This window comes from Rhinopithecus roxellana, chromosome 4 (genome assembly GCF_007565055.1).
Source record: "Rhinopithecus roxellana isolate Shanxi Qingling chromosome 4, ASM756505v1, whole genome shotgun sequence".
Lineage (NCBI taxonomy): Eukaryota > Metazoa > Chordata > Mammalia > Primates > Cercopithecidae > Rhinopithecus > Rhinopithecus roxellana.
In genome coordinates, this window is record NC_044552.1 from 135,019,381 (window position 1) to 135,038,914 (window position 19,534).

A 19,534-nucleotide genomic window follows, 5' to 3' on the forward strand; every position below is an offset into this window, starting at 1 on the left:
AAGAACAATCCTATATGTCCTGAGAAGAAGAATCACCCCAGTGGCAAGCAGCTCCAATAATTCCCACAGCTATATCATGTAGTAATACAAAAAAAAATCATGCATAATTGTATAAATTAACAAGAATCCAGCCAATCGTACTTTGCACAACGTCAGTCATCAAACAGTTTAGATATCTGTTATGAAAGATTGGACTAGATAGAATCAGGTCTCTTCGACTTCATATTTCCACCTCATCATATTTCCATTCTCCTTGAATTAATATTTTTATTGATGCTGCAGTATTCATTATCTCACCCAGTGCTACTGTAATGACTTCCTAACTTCTCTCTTTGCAGAAGTCTTCTTTATTATAGGTCCATTCTGATTAGTTTTCTACAACACTGTTTTAATTCTGTGGCTTCCTTGCCAAAAAGATAAACAAAAACAAAAGACAAACAGCAAAAAGTAAGCTTAACTGGTTCTGCATGTCCTGTAGGATCAAGTCAAGTACCTTAGCCTGACTCTCCAAACCTTCCACAATTTACCATCAATCAGCCATTCTCTCCTCATTGGCCTCTAGAATTCTACCACTGTAGCCAGGGTGTTTGTTCACATTACCACATTTTAAAAAATTTTTCATATTTTCCTAGATTGTTGCTAAAATAGTTCCACTGGTTCAAACTGTCAGTGTAAGTCCAACCTATTCTTCAGAATTAATTAGAATTCCATCTTACCATGAAAGTTCATTCTGCAATCACCAGGAAGTTTGACACTGACTTCAGACAAAATCTTAGAATGTAACGCTTAATTAACAACTTGTATTGTTATATTGTGAGTTGGCTGCATGTGTTAGAATATCTCAGACTTACCAAGTCCAAAACTGAACTCTTGAGTTTTCTCTCCAAAACTGTTTCCCTCCCCGTCTCCTCCAACTCTGTGATTAAAAACTCCACTCAGTTGCCTAAGTGAAATATTTCAGGGTATTCTTTGTTTCTGCTTTTTCTTATACTCAATATCTAATTATAAGCAAATCACCTTCAAAATATCCCATACTCAATTACTTCTCATCACTTCCTTTTTCACCACTATAGTTGATATGATACATTATTCTCTCTTACCTGGATTATGCAACAGCCAGCTAAATAGTCTCCTTGTTCTTACTTTTAAACTACCTAGAGTCTATCTTCCACATATGTCAGATCATGGTCTCATCTACTCAGAAACTTCCAGTGACTTCTGTAGGGAGAGAGATTAAAACCTTTTTTTTTTTTTTTTTAACCTTCTTAGGTTCAGTGGCTTGGGCCTGTGAATTACACTTCAAAAAGACAGATCAACAGGAAAAAAGAACCCCAGAATTTATTTATGCATGCAATATACATATATATAGAAGAACTCAATGATGGGTAACTCAAAGGTGTGATTAGAATTTGGAACTTATATACCATCTTAACAAAGAAAGATAAGTTTGTGGAGAACTGACAAAACAAAGGAAAAGGAAACTAGGCTTCCAGGGACAGTAAATTGAGGGAAGGTAAATATATAAAGGGAAACTAATGGAAGATAAGGGTTATTTTAGTAAGGTTTGTTTGTGCAGACCAATGTTGGTGCTGACATTCCAACTCCAGTAACAATGGTTGTTTTCCTCTTCGTGGTATGAGAGAAGGAAGGAAGAACACCTTCACAAAGTGACATTCACGTCCTGCTTTTAGGCAAATCAGGGGAGGACAAAGAGCCTTTTCTGTGTTTGTTGCTTCCTAATTGCCTTCAGCTCAAAATAATCATTATGCCAATGTAACATATCATGGGGTGGCATATTTTGATCCCCTTCACTAGTTTATCTTACAAAGCCTGTTCTATTGCTCACAAGGTACATAACTTGGTCTACTACATTCTCTTACAAAGAGAAAATGAGAAGCTATCTCTCTTCTATCATGTTAGAAAAGAGGTTGGGTGGGGGAGGGGCAGTTTGTGAGATCAGGGAGTTGAGTGGTTTCCAAGAGAAGCTGTGTACCCTGACCCTCAGACAGAGGCCCAGGAAGCAGGCAAGGCCACAAAGAGAGAAGGGCTGCTTGGAGGCGGCCAGGCTGATGAAGACTGATAGGCCATTAAGAGAATGAAGAAAGAGCCTGAAAGAGACTCACTTACCAGACTGACATCCTATGTGGACCAATGGCCAGCGACCAAAAAGGTTGATATTTACTGATACAAGTAAGTCAAAGACCACATTTTTTCTACCCTCTCTGCTGAAGAAAGCAAGAAACTTGATGAAACAGGAGGACATGGACTGATTAAGGCAGAATGAAACATAAACACGGAAATTTCCAAGTGGGTTGAATTATTTACAAATATATATTAATCTACTTGATTTGTAGAATAAAATTTATATACTCCCTGGCACACAGAAGGTCAATTTATTATAGTTACTATTCCTGCTATATTTTATTTTATGTGTATGTCCATCTCTTTTTGGTTAATCTGATGCTTAACTGTATGTGTCAACTTTGCTTGGCCATGGTGTTCAGATATTTGGTCAAACATTATTTTGCATATGTCTGTGAAGGTGTTTCTTGGATGAGATTAACATCTGAATCACTGGACTTTGCATAATGTCCTCTAGGTTCATTCATGTTGTCATAAATGACAGACTTTGTGTTGCTGAAACAATTTTTTGCTGATCAAAAAGTCAACACCAACTTTTATTTACATAAGAGTAATATCCAGTTCAAGAATGGTAAGGATCTCACTGTCATCAGGGCTGAGGTTTGAAATCCACTTTGAGTACACTGCAAAGAGGGCTGATGTTGACTCACATACAGATAGGAAAGGGCGAGTCACATGTGTGGTGAGGAGCCAGACACTGAATGGTTAAAATAACTAGGGCTGTCAAAACTGAATGAAGGAAGGCTCAACAGAGAGATGACAGCTGTTTTCAGATATTTGAAAGGCTTATTGTGGATGACAGAATGTGCTTGTTCTGAATGGGAGCTGAAAGCATGAATGTTTGATTCAATCCACAGAAAGAGGAAGCTTCTCACAGTTGAGTGTGCATCAATGTTAAGGGATTCAAACAGATGTTCAATATTCATTTTGTCTGGAATGTTGTCAGAAGATTCCTGTATGTAGAGGAATGTGGTCTTGGCACTTTTCAGTTTAGGATAATGATAATAGGGTGGGCAGAGACAACTAATATTAGCAAACTTCAGGAAATATGCTGAGTGCTTCATGTCATTAGAATGTCTAATGACATCAGAATGTCTCACTGAATCTGCCTAACAGCTGTATGAGTTAAACATTATAAGTATTATTATTCTTATTTTACAAATCAAGCTTACTTTACATAGCAAACTGCCAGAGTTCACAATGCTGAGAAATTGTAGGGGCAAGTTGAGAATCCACATCTATTGCATTAAAAGACTACATACTTTCCACCATACACTCCATTTCCCTAACATGCTTTTTCAAAAGAAAGGAACAAATTCTTAGTTTGAGGACTAAACTGCCAAAATATACAGATTTTATTAACAAACTGACCGATGACAGGCACTGATTCATTGAAATATTTTAGCTATGATTCTGATAATGTATTCATTTCAATGCATAAAATTATGAACATTTTAACATATAATAATATCACATGTGAAAACTACTGTCTTCTTGATGTATGTCCATCTTTTTTTGGTTAATGTGATGGTTAATTTTTTTATGTGTTAACTTGGCTTGGCCACGGTGTCCAGATTTGGCCAAGCGTTATTCTGTATGTGTCTGTGATGGTGTTTCTTGGATGAGATTAACATTTGAATCAGTGGGCCTTGTATAAAGTCCTCTAGGTCCATCCACGTGTCACAAACAACAGAATTTCTATCTTAAAGGTCGAACGGCATTCTGTTGTGTATATATTCCATGTTTTCTTTATCCATTCATCCACTGATGGACAGAAAGAGAAAAAGCAAATGATCCCACTTATATGTGGAATTTGAAACAAACTCATAAGAGTAGAGAATACAATCGTGGTTACCAGAGGCGAGAGGGTGAGGTGGGGTGGAATGGTGAAATGTTGGTCAAAGGATACAAAGTTTTTCAGTTAGAAGGAATAAGTTTTTGAAATCTATTTCACAGCATTGTGAATATAGATAATAATGCCTTGCATATTTCAAAATTGATAAATTTCAAATGTTCTTATCACAAAAATGATAGACATGTTAATTAGCTTGATATAATCATTCCACATGGAATGTCAAAATATAAAAATATCACATTGTATCCCACAAATATATACAATTATAATCTATCAAAGACAAAAATAATTGTCAAAAAGAAAATCAGAATAAAAACTATTTAAAAAAATCAGGGGACTATGTACAAAGAAGATTATCCTCCTTTCTGTAGGTAAGCCTCATCCAAGCGGTTGAAGGCCTTAATAGAACAAAGACTGATCAACCCTAAGCAAGAAGGAATTTTGCCAGACTGCATTTGGATTTGGACTATAACTCTTCCCTGAATCTCCAGGCTGCCTGACTGTAAATTTTGCACTTGTACCTCCACAATACCTTAAAACTAAAATATGTCAATCTATGTACATACACACATCTAACTGGCTCTGTTTTTCTGGAGAACACTGAATAATGCAGTTATTTATATTTCTTTTCTTTTTTTGAGACAGAGTCTAGTTCTTTTGCCCAGGCTGGAGTTCAGTGGTGCAACCTCAGCTCACTGCAACCTCCACCTTCCAGGTTCAAGTGATTCTTCTGCCTCAGCAAAAGTAGCTGGGATTACAGGTGTGTGCCACCATGGCTAATTTTTTTTTTTTTTTTCAGTAGAGATGAGGTTGCACCATGTTGGCCAAACTGGTCTTAAACTCCTGACTTCAACTGATCCACCTCAGCTTCCCAAAGTGCTGGGATTACAGGCATGAGTCACCATGCCTGGCAGTTATTTATATTTATTTGCTCTTATATTTCCAGGTTTCTTCTATCTTTAAAATTCTATGACTGGAATAAATACATATGTGAACTTGGAAGTAGATCTTTCCCTGTCAAGCCTTCAGATTGGACCACAGCCTTAGTCACCACTCTAATTGTAGCCTCCTGAGAGATATTGAGCTAAGGCACATCCACGTTCTTGACCCACAAAACTGAAATACATGTTGCTTTTAAAAAATTCCATGAGTGGCACTTAAATTTCTTTGGGACTATATCATTTAATAGAGACTGACTCAAAAGGGGAGTCTGGGAACCTGATCTTAGCCCCTGGTCACCTCTAGCTGGTGTGCACAGACCTCAGATCTTGTCAGTCTTATTTCCCTATCTGTTAATGTGAGAGAGTTGGGCAGAAGAACTTAACTTCCCTTAAATGCTACAACTCAACGTCTCTATTAATCATACTGTTTATTCATCAAAATGAATACTGATAAAAATGACAAGTAGAACACACCCTAGATGTTCAGGCCTCTGGAATTGGTGGCAGCGTTCCAGCTTCCTTTCTGCCTGTAACTGTGAGTAAGTCCTGCTTTACCTCTTCCCCACCCCCGCACCCACCAACAGTTCTCTATCATAAGCTAATCAGCGTTAAATAATTGTTAGGGCACTTCTGTGCGTGGCCCGTGCATGTGCCAGTGTGTACACCGTGCAAGCTGGGCTGTTAGGGTTCTGGATGTGCATACAGTCCTGGCACCGGAAGGTTTGCCTCTAGCATTTTGTGGACTAACTCTGGCAGTACACAATGGGAAGAAAACCTCTTTCCAAGTGTAAGCCCTTCTCGTTTCTCATTCCCAAGGAGGTGTGTCCAGATCCCTTTGCCAGACAGCTACTAAATTTACAGGAGCACTGGAGAGCAGGCAGCTAACTTTCCCCAACGAGCAGCTAGATTTACATTGGCAAATCAATCCCTCTCAATAGAATGTTATGTGACCATCTTCCCAGCCCCCTGTTAACATTCCTTCATTTTTTCGAGCAAGCGAACTAGTGAGAAAACACAGAAAAGTAAAGAAAGTGGCAGAAAAGTGAAGCAAAGCAACCACCCGGGAGCGTGGCGGGGGGCCCGCGCGGGGACTCGGGTGGACTGCAAACGCTGGGGAGATGCCACAGGAGCGCCTGCCTTCCTAGTTTCTCCTTTCTCTCCTTGAGGGTCTCCCCGGTTCAGCGCTCCCAGCCTTCTGGCGACCTCCAGGTCCGCCCTGTCCCCTCCCCGCTCAGCCGGCTCTGCGTCCATCGCCCACCCCACGCCTACCCGCCGCCACTCTCCCTTCGCCACTCGCTTCGAGAGCGCCTGTCCCGCCCCGCGGGGCGACTTCTCCCTTTCGGCCCTGAGGTTCAGGATCCTGGGTGGGGCAGCTGCGTCTCCGAGACAGCCCCAGCCGCAGAGCGCCCAGACCCCGGCCGCCGGAGTCGAGTCAGAAGTCCACGCCGCCAGCTCCGCCGCCGCACCTGAGCCCCGGCTCCGGTCACGCCGCTGCGCCGGAAGCGCGGGCGGAGCGCACGGGCCGGGGGAGAGTAGCCTGCGCCCACGAGGGGGACCCAAGTCCCCAAGGTGGTGACCGAGTCCCGCCTCCCGCTAGCAGGGGCGAGGACCTCCGACGCGCACCCCTCCGCCCACGCACCCTGCCCGGCCGGATCTCCTCAGCACCAGCCCCACGCACACCCGACTTCCTCAGCTTCTAGCCCTCACCCTGCCAACTTCCCTGCGAGGAGGAACCTGCCGCCAGCCTGCTTTCTCGCCCACAGGCCCTGCGCTGAACGCCGCTGCGCCCAGGGTTCACCTTACGCCGTCTGGAAAGCCCATGAACTCTCCAGAAACAGCATAAAGGAGGGTCCCGCCGCGGGTTCCCTCTGGGTGGAGCAGCGGCAGCAGAGCTGGGGAAGTGGTGGAGGATGATCTTGCGACCGAAGGGGACCTCGGCGCAGTAATGTCAACATGTAAGTCCCACCTTTCAGCTCGGAATTCCTTCACTCTTTTATCTCTGTCCACCCTCTGACGCCCCCTCCCCGACCACTCCACCCGCAAGAGAAATGATTTTGTAAAGACTTCAACTGCACGGAGGGAATAAACTAGTTTTGGCTTCAGTTTGTCCCTCGAGGCACTGAGGAGTAGGACTATTGCCAAGTGGAGTTGTGACACGTGTGTGTGGCTTCCCCCTCCCAGCGAGGTAAACCTCACATTTGGGCGGTGTAAAGCCTAATAAAAAGGGCAGGGCTTCAAGAATGGGGAAAGCGTGTTTTCAATTCAAATTAAACAAGGAGTAACAGGCACCGCTCCTCGGTCCAGGGGCCTGGCCCTGCCAAGAAGGCGCTCTCCGGGATCAACACCTGGGGTCTTGGAAGGTACTGGTATGCCGAGAGAATGTTGACTTTACACATTGTCACCATTGACTGTAGAAGTTATTCTTGGATCTTTGGGGTGTTTGAATTTTTTTTAAGGTGCGCAGAAAATGTTTTCAGTGTGCTTTGGAGATTAAGAAGTAATTAAGGGTTATGCCACGTTACGTGATAGGATCTGAGGGGACTTCCATAGACTTATGGGGGCGGGGAAAATTGGGGCATTGAAACAGAAACTTGAAAGGTTTTGCTTCCATAGAATTGTCATCCTAATGGTGAGGTGGCTCAGAGCGACCCCATAAAAGGGTCGCCAGGCACCGTCTGGCCTTCCAGAATGGGAAAAGGAAGATTGTACTCAAAAGGGCCAAGCTTATTTTTGTGGCCAAATAAGAAGTTTCTTTTTCTTGTAATAGGTAATTTTCCTTCTGGCGTTTTACTTAATCTTGGGCGGACACCGTGACAGACGTTTTATCCCCTTCCACTAACTCTCGTACAACAATTTCTAGAACTTGGTACTTAACCCTCCTTCCCCCAGCTCCTGGAACTTACATGAATTTACTCTTTCAGTTCAGTACATAGGGAAAGACCTGCCCCCTAGGTCCTATTTTTCCAGACTTTCCTGCACTTTCCATTACCTACTTCCCCACTCCCCAAACACACATTTTTAAAATAGGAGAAAGGATAGTGCCCACAAGCATAGCATTCAGTAACTCTGTTTCTAGTACTGTGAGATGTAATCAGAAATGAACCACGTATTTTTACTAAAACAGCATGTGAAATAATTCCATACCTGGGAGTTTTAAAGTTTCCTTTATGCCAGTGGAATCGGCAAGGTATAACTTGAAAAAAATTATTTTGGGATACAGCCAGCATTTTCATATAAGACTTGTTCTCATATACAGGCTACACATTTTGAAGTAATATGAGCTTGTTTTCAGCTTCAGTTTTTCTTGAAAATATACTCGGGATTTTGACAGCAGATATTTGCCCAGGTTTTTTCAGCTTTCCTAAGTATTTAGATCTTATGAGATAAAAAGCATATTACACATAAAAGTATAAATACCTGTTTTTAAAATAAAAGATGTTAAGCTTATCAACAGGTTATGTAAAAATTTCCTGATCATGAAATTAAGTTATATAGTCCACTTGAATTCTTCGTGATTAAAAAATCATGTCATTATTGGCCCCATTTGTTTAATCATTCCCGTTCCTCCTTACCTGCCTCCCCACCAGCCCCTTCTGTACACAAACACACACACACACACACACACACAATTCTTTTCTGAACCATATGAGAACAAGTTGTATACATAAGGGCTTAAGAGTTTAATTTTTCAATGGAAATTTTAAAGATATTTCTAACTTCAAATATAGTTGCCAAAAAGTACGGAGATCCAGTATACCTTTGACCCAGTTCCCCCAGGGTCATTATAGGGTAAAAACGTGAATATGAAATCACATAGAAAATAGGGCTTGATACCTGGATTTGAGATTCTTTATTGAGCTATTTTGACTGAAAGTTTCCATTTTTTACCAGATGGTAAGTATGTTTTTTTCCATTTTGCTGTTTACGATTCATATGGAGTGGTTTAGGATGGTCTGATTCTTTTTAGGTATTGGTTTGTTAGAATATATGGAAAGAATTACCAATCTTTCCAAGATTGATATTCTTACTATCTTGTTGAGAAATGTTAAAATGGGGAACATAAGCTATATTATGCTTTAAATTTTAATAGATTCAAGTACAGAAACTACTTAACGTGTGTTTTCTGCCTCCTCCTTGTGGAGAAAGTGTATTTGTATATTGTTACAGTCAAGTTCTTAAATTATAGACTTTACGAATATATTTGGGAGTTGTAGAGACTGCATATTTTTCATACCCTAAGAAATTTAGTAGATGTAGCAAGACTTGCGTTAATTCGTCTCAAGCTGCATGAAGCTACTGTTCCATTTATGGCTTATATAAATTATATGACATTGTGCTTTTTCAATATGAATGGTGAATAAAGCTATTGTCTCTTGGTTTATGGGAAATATTAGAAGCCTGTAGTTTTGTAGCCTAACTGGACACATGACTCTGATGTCTGGAAATAATGATTTGAAAGAAAGTTAGTTTACATATTAAAAATAAACTAATGACCGCTTTTTAAAATGTGACCATTTTTCTAACGGCCTATATATCTTACAGAGTTTACATTTCTGATGGGATGATTAAAAGTTTCTACAGTCTATTTAGAATTTAGACTAAATAGAAAAGACTTTGTTCAATGTTTGTGGTATGCATGGGCAAAAACTGTTATCTTTCAATTTTCATTTCTAATTGGATGAGATTATTATCTACATTGGATGATGTTAAGATGCAATCTAGTTGACTGGGGTGGTACTGTATCAAGGATATATTGATTAAAAAATGTGGCTACCTGAGTGTCATCTTACTTTCCTTTATAAGCATTACTTGAAATGGAATTATCTGTAATGCCTTAAAAAAAGCTTCAAGATTAATTTATTTAGAGCAGAGCAAATATGACAAAAGTTGAACATATTTAAAATAAGAGTGGTTAAAAAATCACAAATCAATGAGGAAAATATTTACATTTGTAATAGAAAACTATACAAATGACTTGAACGTGACAATCCAAACGAAATTCAAATGAGACACAACTTCTTCTATCAAAGTGACAATGATTAAAGCAATAATACTCAATAGTGAAGAGAGAGCCGTGACATGAAAACAGTGATATGTTTCAATGTAAATGTGTATGTATTTAACTCTTGTAGAAATCATTTTAAATCTACAGGAAGTTTTCAAGAATAAAAGTAATGCGAAGAAAGAACACACCTCTATACCTTTTACCCAGAATCACCTATTCTAATTATTGGCCCCATTTGTTTAATCATTCCCGTTCCTCCTTACCTGCCTCCCCACCAGCCCCTCCTGTACACACACACACACACACACACACACACACACACACACAAAATTTTTTTCTGAACCATCTGAGAACAAGTTGTATACATAAGGGCTTAAGAGTTAATTTTTCAATTGAAATTTTAAAGGTATTTCTAACTTCAAATATAGTTGCCAAAAAGTATGGAGATCCAGTATACATTTGACCCAGTTTCCCCAGTGGTAGCATTTGGAAAACCTATAGTACAATGTTAAAACCAGTATATTGATACAATTTACTTCTCTTTTTCAGATTTCCCAAGTTTCACGTGTGCTCATTCTTGTGTACCTATGTGTGTAATTCTTAGGGCTGAGTTTTACTCTCACCTCTGGTATAAGCCAGTTATACATGTTACTGTTCAAATAAAGTTTAAGATTTGTGCAGGGTTGAAGAATAAATCAGCCTTTTTGAAGTGGAGGTACACCCAACTTAATAAAGGGACTTAAATCGAGTTAATAGAATAGCACTTTTTTTTTTTTTTAATACATTACTTTGGCTCAGGAACATGATCTTTAACTAAAAAAAGAAATACGATTATGAGCAGACTTGAATAAACCAAATTACTGTTCTTTTCACTCTGGAAGAATTAAGGTATTTTCTCTGCCACTCCCCAGTCCCTTTTATGAAAAGATTTGCCATAGAAACAGGGATGGGATATGGCGAAAGCAGTTAATTCTGACAATTGCCGTTATTGGTTGCATTAGTGTCATATCAATTTCTCCGCTAATATCAAAATTTCTTCACTAATTTCTCTTTAAATTGTGACTTTTGGGGAAACCAGTAGGAGTAGAGAGATGGAAAATGGTAGGTTTTTAAGATTATTTCGGTGATCCATTTGGATAAAATAATGCGTACAAGGAATCATATCCACATTTAAAGCAATTCTGTAGAAGGGTTACATTCTAAAGCTTCCTGAAACAGGACTCAAGCAAATTGTATTTTGTAGCTTATGTAGATTGAAAAGGGGAACAAGTTTGCAACAGAGGTAGTGTGGTTCTCAAGAAGGATGCTAGGTTGGAAGCCAAGTGGCAAAAATGATGTTTTAACTCTGACACCACTGATCATATGATCTTGGGCAAGTAATTTAGTATCTTAGTTTTTCACCTGTAAGATGATAGATTTTTTTGCATAATCTTTAGATTCTTCCAGATATAGGAGTCTATGACTCTGTCTTTTACTTAAAAAATGTTCCTGCTGTCTTCAATAGAACTTTAAGACCACAATCAAAATGATATGAGTGTACTTGTGTGTGTGTGTGTGTGTGTGTGTGTTTTTCCTCATAGTTCATATTTAGAACCTTAGTAACCCTGTTCAGGATTTTCCATTCTTGGGAGATAGTTATTTAAATCTCAGGGGTGTATCTTTGCTAAGTGATCCCCTGAGAAAACACATAGTACTTTCCTTCCTCTGTTCTATTCTTAATTTATTTGTTTATCTTCTTCAGTAAACTGTAAAGTGGATGAAAGTTTGCCTGTCCTATGGTTTGTTTAGTTACAAGTGCTTGCCTTGTTGGGTTTCTTTTCTGTCTGAAGTGATAGAATCTGGACACATGGAATGCCTTAAGCCGTGGTCATCATTTGCAACTGATAGGATTGCAGGCAGCTTGGATAAGACAGCTTCAGAATTGAATACGGAATCCCTAAATGCTGAAACCTTTTATAGCGAAGAAGTTGCCTGAGCGCATAAATAATGTTTTGTGGCGAAACTAATGAGCAGGAGTCTATGAGTATTATTTAGAGATTATATGAATCTAAGAGCCATTATTTACATGTTGATAAAAGATAATTGTCATATATCAAAAAGTGTAAGAAGATGGGAATTCTCTTGAGCTGATACATCCTTCTGTTAATATCGGTAAGGGTGACAGCCAGGTTTGACTGGTCTGTCTCTTTATTTTTCTGGACCCAAGTTTCCTTTTTCTTGTGAAATGAGAAGATTCAGTTAGACTTCAGCATTGGTCCTTCTAGCTCTAAATTTCTTTGAATATATAATTGTACTTTTGTTTTAAAAGCATACTCATTCATCCAGCATCAGTAGGAAACAGGCCTATTCTTCCAAATAAGTGAACTTTCTATGGGACGGAAGTTTGTCACCTACTGTTTTAAAAGCCCTTACAGATTACCCTGTACTGTTATTTCAAGTTCTTTTTGGTGGGTAATATCCTATTTACAGAAGAAAAGACTAAGGGTTTAAGTACTTGCCCTACAAACCACACAATTTATAGAGGCACCAGGAGGTAAGTTGGTGCTGTTCGAGAGTCTACATCCGTTATTATAATTACTAATTTCTTACTTACTAAAACATACTTCTCATTAGCAGTGCTTCTTTTAATCTCAAATATTTTGGATGGATGGATTTGAAAACATACTTGCGAACAACAGATACTCTTCAAATCTTAACCTTTTCCTAGTTTCAAATTTTCCTAGTTTAGAATTTCCATCAGGAGACCTGCATGATTCTAGAACTTCTAGTTTGGTGAATAATAAAACGTGGCATGAGTTTCAGACACTACTTAACATTTCTGTATTCATTAGCAGACATGAATAACCAATTTCATTTCAGTCCCCAGGTGATCTCAGAAGTGACCATAAAGTCAATTGATTGGTCTTGGCATATGAGATTAATCTTGTTTATTCTTGATTGAATCTTTTCCTTTGATTTCACTATGGACAGAATAACAGCACTTGAAGGAGAATATCTGGAATGATAGGAATAATAATAATAATAATAATAATAATAATAATAATAGCTGATATTTATTGAGTACTTGCTGAGTGTCATGAACTGTTCTTGCAAGGTGTCGTGTTATGTAATCATCTCAGTAACACTGTGGACTAGGTTTATTGCTGTTCCTTATTTTACAGGTGAGAAATAGGAGGCACAAGGCATCAAGCAATTTCCCAAGGGTTGCAGCATAGTTCATAAGTAGCAAACCAGATCTGTCTCACTCTAAGCTTGTTCTCTTGGCCATGAGATGGAGATGGCCTCTTAAAGATTAAAAAATGCAGGCTTGAGGCAAGTGCAGGAGTCCTTTGATGTCTAATTTTGCTCATTTGAGTATTTCTCTTTCTGCTTTTCTGTTTAGTATTACACATTTTACCCAGGTAAGCAAACTTTAGGCTTTAGATATTACTGTGACCCTAAAGTATCTTTTTAGTTGCTCCTCGATAAAATGAGTCTCAGTTATTACTTACAGGCAAAGTAACTCTCCCTCAGGGGATTTTCAGGTCTCCTGGAGATTTCTGGCTACTGCTTGCTTACCTTTCTGCCTCCCAACTCTTCTGCTCACCAGTCTGCTTATGGTCCCTTTTGATGACTAACATTTTTAATTTCTTCCTTCTTTGCTGTTTTTTTTTTTTTTGATGGTGCTGATTCAATGAACTGTATTATACCATTTTTTTTGAGACAATATAATATGAATGTTCCTTTCTAAATCATTATTAAATGTAATTTTCAGAATTAAATGAGTCTGTTGTGCAGAAGGATTGTTGAGTTTTCAAAGCACCACCTCTCCATCTAATGTCATTTACTACTTTCTATAATACCTGGTGTTTAATAGCCATTTAAAAACATTGATAGCTATTTTATATATAAAGACTTTACCTTTTTTGGAATACTAATGCTTCAATGTATCACTTTAGGGGATAGAACAGAGCTTAGGCAATTTGATTTTATGTTAAATATTTCCATTTGTAAAGCAGCAGACATTAAGGAAAACACACCCTTACAGTCTAAATTTCTGGGAGATTATAAGGAAGGTTAATAGAAACATCCTTCTTCTACCCAGATGAGCATGAGTCTGGTGAGGCTGAAGCTAAAATTGCTTTACTTTTTAATAAGTAATTTTTTTGAATTGTCTGACTACCCATCCTTATGCAGAAATCACCTATTATGTATATTTTGATAAGGAAAGTGCTGCCATGTGGCAAATAAAATGCATGGATTTATTTTCTTTTGCTAATTAGCTTGAAGGAAGTCATTAGGTCATCGTCATCTTTTAAGTTGCTCCACTATTTGGAAGCAAGGCTGAAAAAGGTTTATTTTCCAGTCCATGCTGGAAACCTATACTATTACTTTATTTGTCGTAATGCTTTACTGAATGTTGAATGTCCTAATTGCCATTTTCTTTCTTTGCAGGATGTTTCGCTCAGATCGAATGTGGAGCTGCCATTGGAAATGGAAGCCCAGTCTTCTCCTGTTTTTATTTGCTTTATATATCATGTGTCTTCCTCACTCAGGTAAGACTCTTTCTCTTTCACACCTCGAGTTTAATCATGATGACATTGTCTGCAGCATAAGCATGCTACTTATTTACATTGCCTTACTTTTACTTGCTGCCTTTTTTTTTTTTTCCTGTTTCTATCCTTATAGGGCAGTTTTTTTTCTGTTTATGATTTGTCTATCCTCTTTGAAATTTGTGTGAATACTATTTCTTTGATCATTGTTTTATTTTCTAATGAGTTTATTTCTTTAATCTTTGCTGTCTTTTATTTATTTACTTAGCCCATATTGAGTGATGAGATAACTACATAAATGGCATTTAAAAAGTGCTAGCTGTTTCTTCTACTGTTGAGTAAATATACTGTACTTCTCTTTTCAAGTTTTCATATAGTTATTTATGGAAAGTACAGACTTTGCTAGTTTCATTCATCCTCATTTTATTAGCATGTTGCAATATGAATTAGGAATTGGAACTTAAGTTTTTAGACTATGCAGTTTAATTTACTTGATATGAAAAAGTTAATTTTAATTACAGCATTTCTGGAATTAAAGTGTCTATTTTTTCTAATTACATTTTTTTGAACTTTGAAATAAGATCTTGTTGACTGCTGAAAAAACTAAATTTTCTGTAAACAGCACATTTTATGAATAAGCCAATTAGAGGCTGAGGAATGTGAATGATGTTTCTTCATTTTCTGGTTTTGTCACTGAACTGAGCAAATTTATTTAAGTCCATTCTATTTTACTCTTTGTATTCTCCTGGTGTATGTATTAGGCTTATTATGTTTTCCTTTAGAATAAAGCTAAAATGTCAATTAAGAAAATCATAATTCTTGAAGTCTTATGTATTTATTACTTGGAATTTAATCAAGATTTATTAATTTCATATTTATAATGTATCTATATTATCATAAATAATACATTTTAAACATCATGGAAATAGATTATCTGCTAAAATTGCTTATTCATTCATCAATAAATTAAACTTGTATTGAGATGTGAAAACTTTTTTTTCTAAGCCTCCATGTGTTTTAAGAGTTTCAGTTACTTACTTGGAAAATTCCTGGCACGCACTTAATGGCTTCAAAACAGAACAGCTCTTTCAGTGAATTTTGTGTGTATTTGTTAGAATTTTATTGTAAAGCCATCCTTTTCCTTATTACTGTCATTATTAGAGGAAACACACTTGTAAACAGATTGAAAAATTAAAGATATATTAGATGTTATGATGTACAGTGTTGAACTACTTTCAAAAGTGATTAAGAACAAATTACATGATATGAGATAAATTATGAGATTAACATTATTGGTTGAAGTCTGTTTACTTTCATTTATGTTAGGTCACGTATTTGTATAATTTTAAGGCTTCTTGAGACCACAGCACCTCCAATTTGGACTTTTAGATGTCAACATTTTAATTAATATATGCCCATTCTTGAATTTTAATCATTCGAGTAAATGAAGCATGTCTCTTTAGGGTAAAGAAAGGGAATCAACTTGTCTGGGACCAGGCTGAGGGAGGAGAATCACCTGGGGTACAAAATTTAAGGAGACACTCATTCCCAAGGTCACCAGAATCAAAGTACTTACACTTGTTAAGTTACTCTCTCACATGAGCTTTTCTTATTTATTTGTTATTTCCTGCATTATTAAACTTTTTTTGTGTATCAGATAAGGTTTTGTGACAGATAGTTTTCTGTGTTCACTTTTGAGGCCAGAACATTTTGTATTAATACCTATATCACTCTAATAATGACTCACTTAAAATGCTGCCACTTCACAGGTAAGTGTCTGAATTCACAAACACTCTTTAGAGGATATTATTGGCATTTTAATAGAAAATTTTTGCCTCATAAGATGACTGAGCATGGGTGCCTTATAATGAATTCCCAAGCCATTTAAAATAATGCAAATTACAACTTTGGATATATCTGATATTTAAAATCTTTTTTTGCATAAATCAAAGTGTAATACTGCTATGTTTTTGAAGACTAGTGCTCAACTGACGTTATATCCTTGTTTACACCTTCGTTGACTAATTTTTGCTTCTCTGGATAACCCCTAGATGATCTCAAGTGGCTTTAAGTGACATCTTGACGCCAGCGTCCGCTAAATCTGTATTGTCCATCCTGGCCCCTTCCTGGCCCCTAGAGCCATCTCTTGAGGTGCTGATCCTCATCTACCCTTGGATTTATAATAGGCCTTAAACTTCAAATGTGCGAACAGGACTCCTAGTTCCTATCTCCTATCCTCAAATCTACTTCTCTTTTAATCTTTAAAATTCCTCCTTCTATCCTCCTATTCTCTACCACTCTCACTATTTTGTAGACACACTGGCCTTTCTATTCCTTGTCTATGCCTTCCTAGTCTCCTCTTCTCCCTCACCTCGTTCTTTTTGACACTCAGATCTCAGTTTAATTATTACCACCTCACATAATCCTTCCCTATCCCTCAATTCAAAGGAGCTCCACTGGATCATATCATATTCTTAGTGATAATCTGCATAGATTTTGGTTGTTGTCTTGTTTGTTAATTTTTTGTTAATTTGACTGTGATAGCTAGGTTAGGAGATTGGCAGATCTCTTTTGGTTGTTACGATTGACACTTAGATCAGATGATTAAAATTGGAATCTTATGGTTTGATTCCAATAACACCCATAGTTTAATTCTTATAATAGAATTGCAGTATGAAGTTTGCTAGTAGGTAAGTTAACATTTGTATTTCATGGGACACTTAAAAAAGAAATATGTGAATTTTGTACACTTCTGGATTTTCAAAAGTAGTGTGGAAAAATGGCTCACTGTGTCTTGACAAGTGATGATTATAACCTTTAATAAGAACTACAATAAAATAACAATTTAGAATACTTACACTCGTGCCATAGAAGTATGCCTTAAAACAATAAAATGTGATTTATTTTTACCCACTATCTTGACACCATTTAGAAAAGCTGACAACATCCAATTTAATCAAAATTGTTGGGAAAAGAGTGTACACTGACACTGTTGACTCTTTTGGGAGAGTAGGTAACACATAAAAATATTAAGAATGTGTACATTGGTATGTCACTCTCACATGTAGGCATATACCCTATAAAATAAAAAACATAAATATGTAGAGAAATCTGTATCACTATGTTAACTAGTATTGTAATAGCAAACCAGAAAAGACATTGTTCACCAAAAGGGGGATGGTTATGTGCATTATTTTACATTTGTTCCGTCGAATACTGTGCAGTGCCTCAAAACAATGTGGTCATACTGCCTATTGGCTTGGAAGGCTATTCATGATAATAATGTTAAGTTTAAAAGCAAATTATAATCAGGCACTGTGGCTCACACCTGTAATCCTAGTACTTAAGGAGGCAGAAGTGGGAAGATGGCTTGAGCCCAGAAGTTTATGTTGTAGAATAATGTAAAATTATCTTAGATTTGTAATAGCTTGCATTACAAACCTGGATGTATTATGTATCTATGTTTATATAAGACTTTGTAAACATGTTAACAAAACATGGAATGATACTTATCAGGCTTCAAAAATGGGTTATCTCAGAGGCACAGTTTGGAGAAACAGGAGGGATGACGATGGAACTTCATACACCTCTGAATTTTTTTGCATTCTTACAATGATCAGGTATTTAGTAATCTGAAAAAAAAGATGAATTTTTTTAAAAGGCACATAAAAATGATCAGAGAGGCGTAGAAGTGTATGAATATTTAAATTTTGTTAGTTACTTAACTGTTTCTCTGGCTCTTTCTTCACGTAATAGGAATCTCTAAAAGGAGTTCCAGATAATAACTTGTTTTTTGTGACCTAACACTCCGTGACTCTGAAGATAAATGATGATATTTCAAGCAGACAGAGGGTCATGGATTCAGGTAGAGTGGGAAACAGCCAAGAGCCAATACATTTCGAAGCAACCAGGAGCCTGTTTCCACACAGATCATCTTAGTCATGAGCAGTGTGGGAGGAGCCTCCCTTCTCTCCTGAAAATCAATGATATCAGCAGATCATTTCAAAGCACAGGTTATTCTGATATCTATGAGACATCAACAGCTGCAAGGGGAAATGTTTCTGAAAGTAAAATCTGGCCTGAATTGTGTATGTTCTAGCCCAGGGCACAACATAGTTCTGGAAGGCAGGTGATGGTGTAAAAAGAATCTTGTGCTTTTTTGTTTGTTTATGTGTTAATTTTTCTTATGATCATAAATGAACAATTATTATTTAGTATCAATTACATTGCAGTCTGTATTTAAGAGTTAAACCAAAGTTTGGTCAAAGGACTTTCAGATGTCTAGAAAAATAATCCTTTTATGAATGTGCATTTTTAAAAAAAAATTAGTATTGTGTATTGAAAATTACTAAGTAATTACTAAGTGTATCTTAAAGATCAAAAATAAGGCTCTAATTGTACAGACCATTTTGCATATAATGATAAATGTGTGTATGTGTGTTTCACTCAGAATCAAAATGCTCCAAATTACTGTCTGAAGACCTCAGATTAGAGTCAATGTGAGTGAATAAAGTCTAGAAAGTTTTATACAGATATTTCCTTAAGGCAACTTTCTAGATAATTTTCTTCATACACCTTTGGATGGCCTGAATTCGATGTTGTTAGATATGAAATCATACATTGAGGGGCCATAAAGCCAATTACATAAATGTAGAATGGAAAGGACCTGCCTTGTCACCACAGTGACAATTTCAAGCGACCCAGCAGTGTGATGGGACCATTAATGAAACTGACACCACTTAAGTGATATTAGGAAGAGGGAATGTCAAGAGTCCTACTTTTTATTGGTTAGATCACGCTTATCTCCAGGCATGGTTGTCATAATGTAGAGAGGGTTGGTGAACAGAGAATATTTAGACCAGGCATACCAGCATACTGATGAGTCTCAAGCTATCTGAGGAATTTTTGGAGCAGTCCCTGTCAATACTGAGTGAGTGAAACCTCTTTAGAGGTGGGCTGGGACTGTGGACTCCTTTTGTGTCAGCCACAACATTCTTGCTTTCATGTATCAATTTGTTTACTTTTTAAGTACAAATTTTGTTGCATTGTTGCATTAAAA

The 19,534-nt window shown here is 37.4% G+C and overlaps 1 protein-coding gene across 1 annotated transcript in view; it reads left to right on the forward strand.

Moving 5' to 3' along the window:
- Window positions 1-6,237: 6,237 nt before the first annotated feature.
- LOC104655534 (adhesion G-protein coupled receptor G6) overlaps window positions 6,238-19,534 on the forward strand; it is a 119,477-nt gene continuing 106,180 nt past the window's right edge. The window contains 2 exon segments of the mRNA XM_030928968.1: window positions 6,238-6,893; window positions 14,378-14,478. Coding sequence (XP_030784828.1) covers window positions 6,892-6,893; window positions 14,378-14,478 — 103 coding nt within the window. The 5' untranslated portion in view covers window positions 6,238-6,891.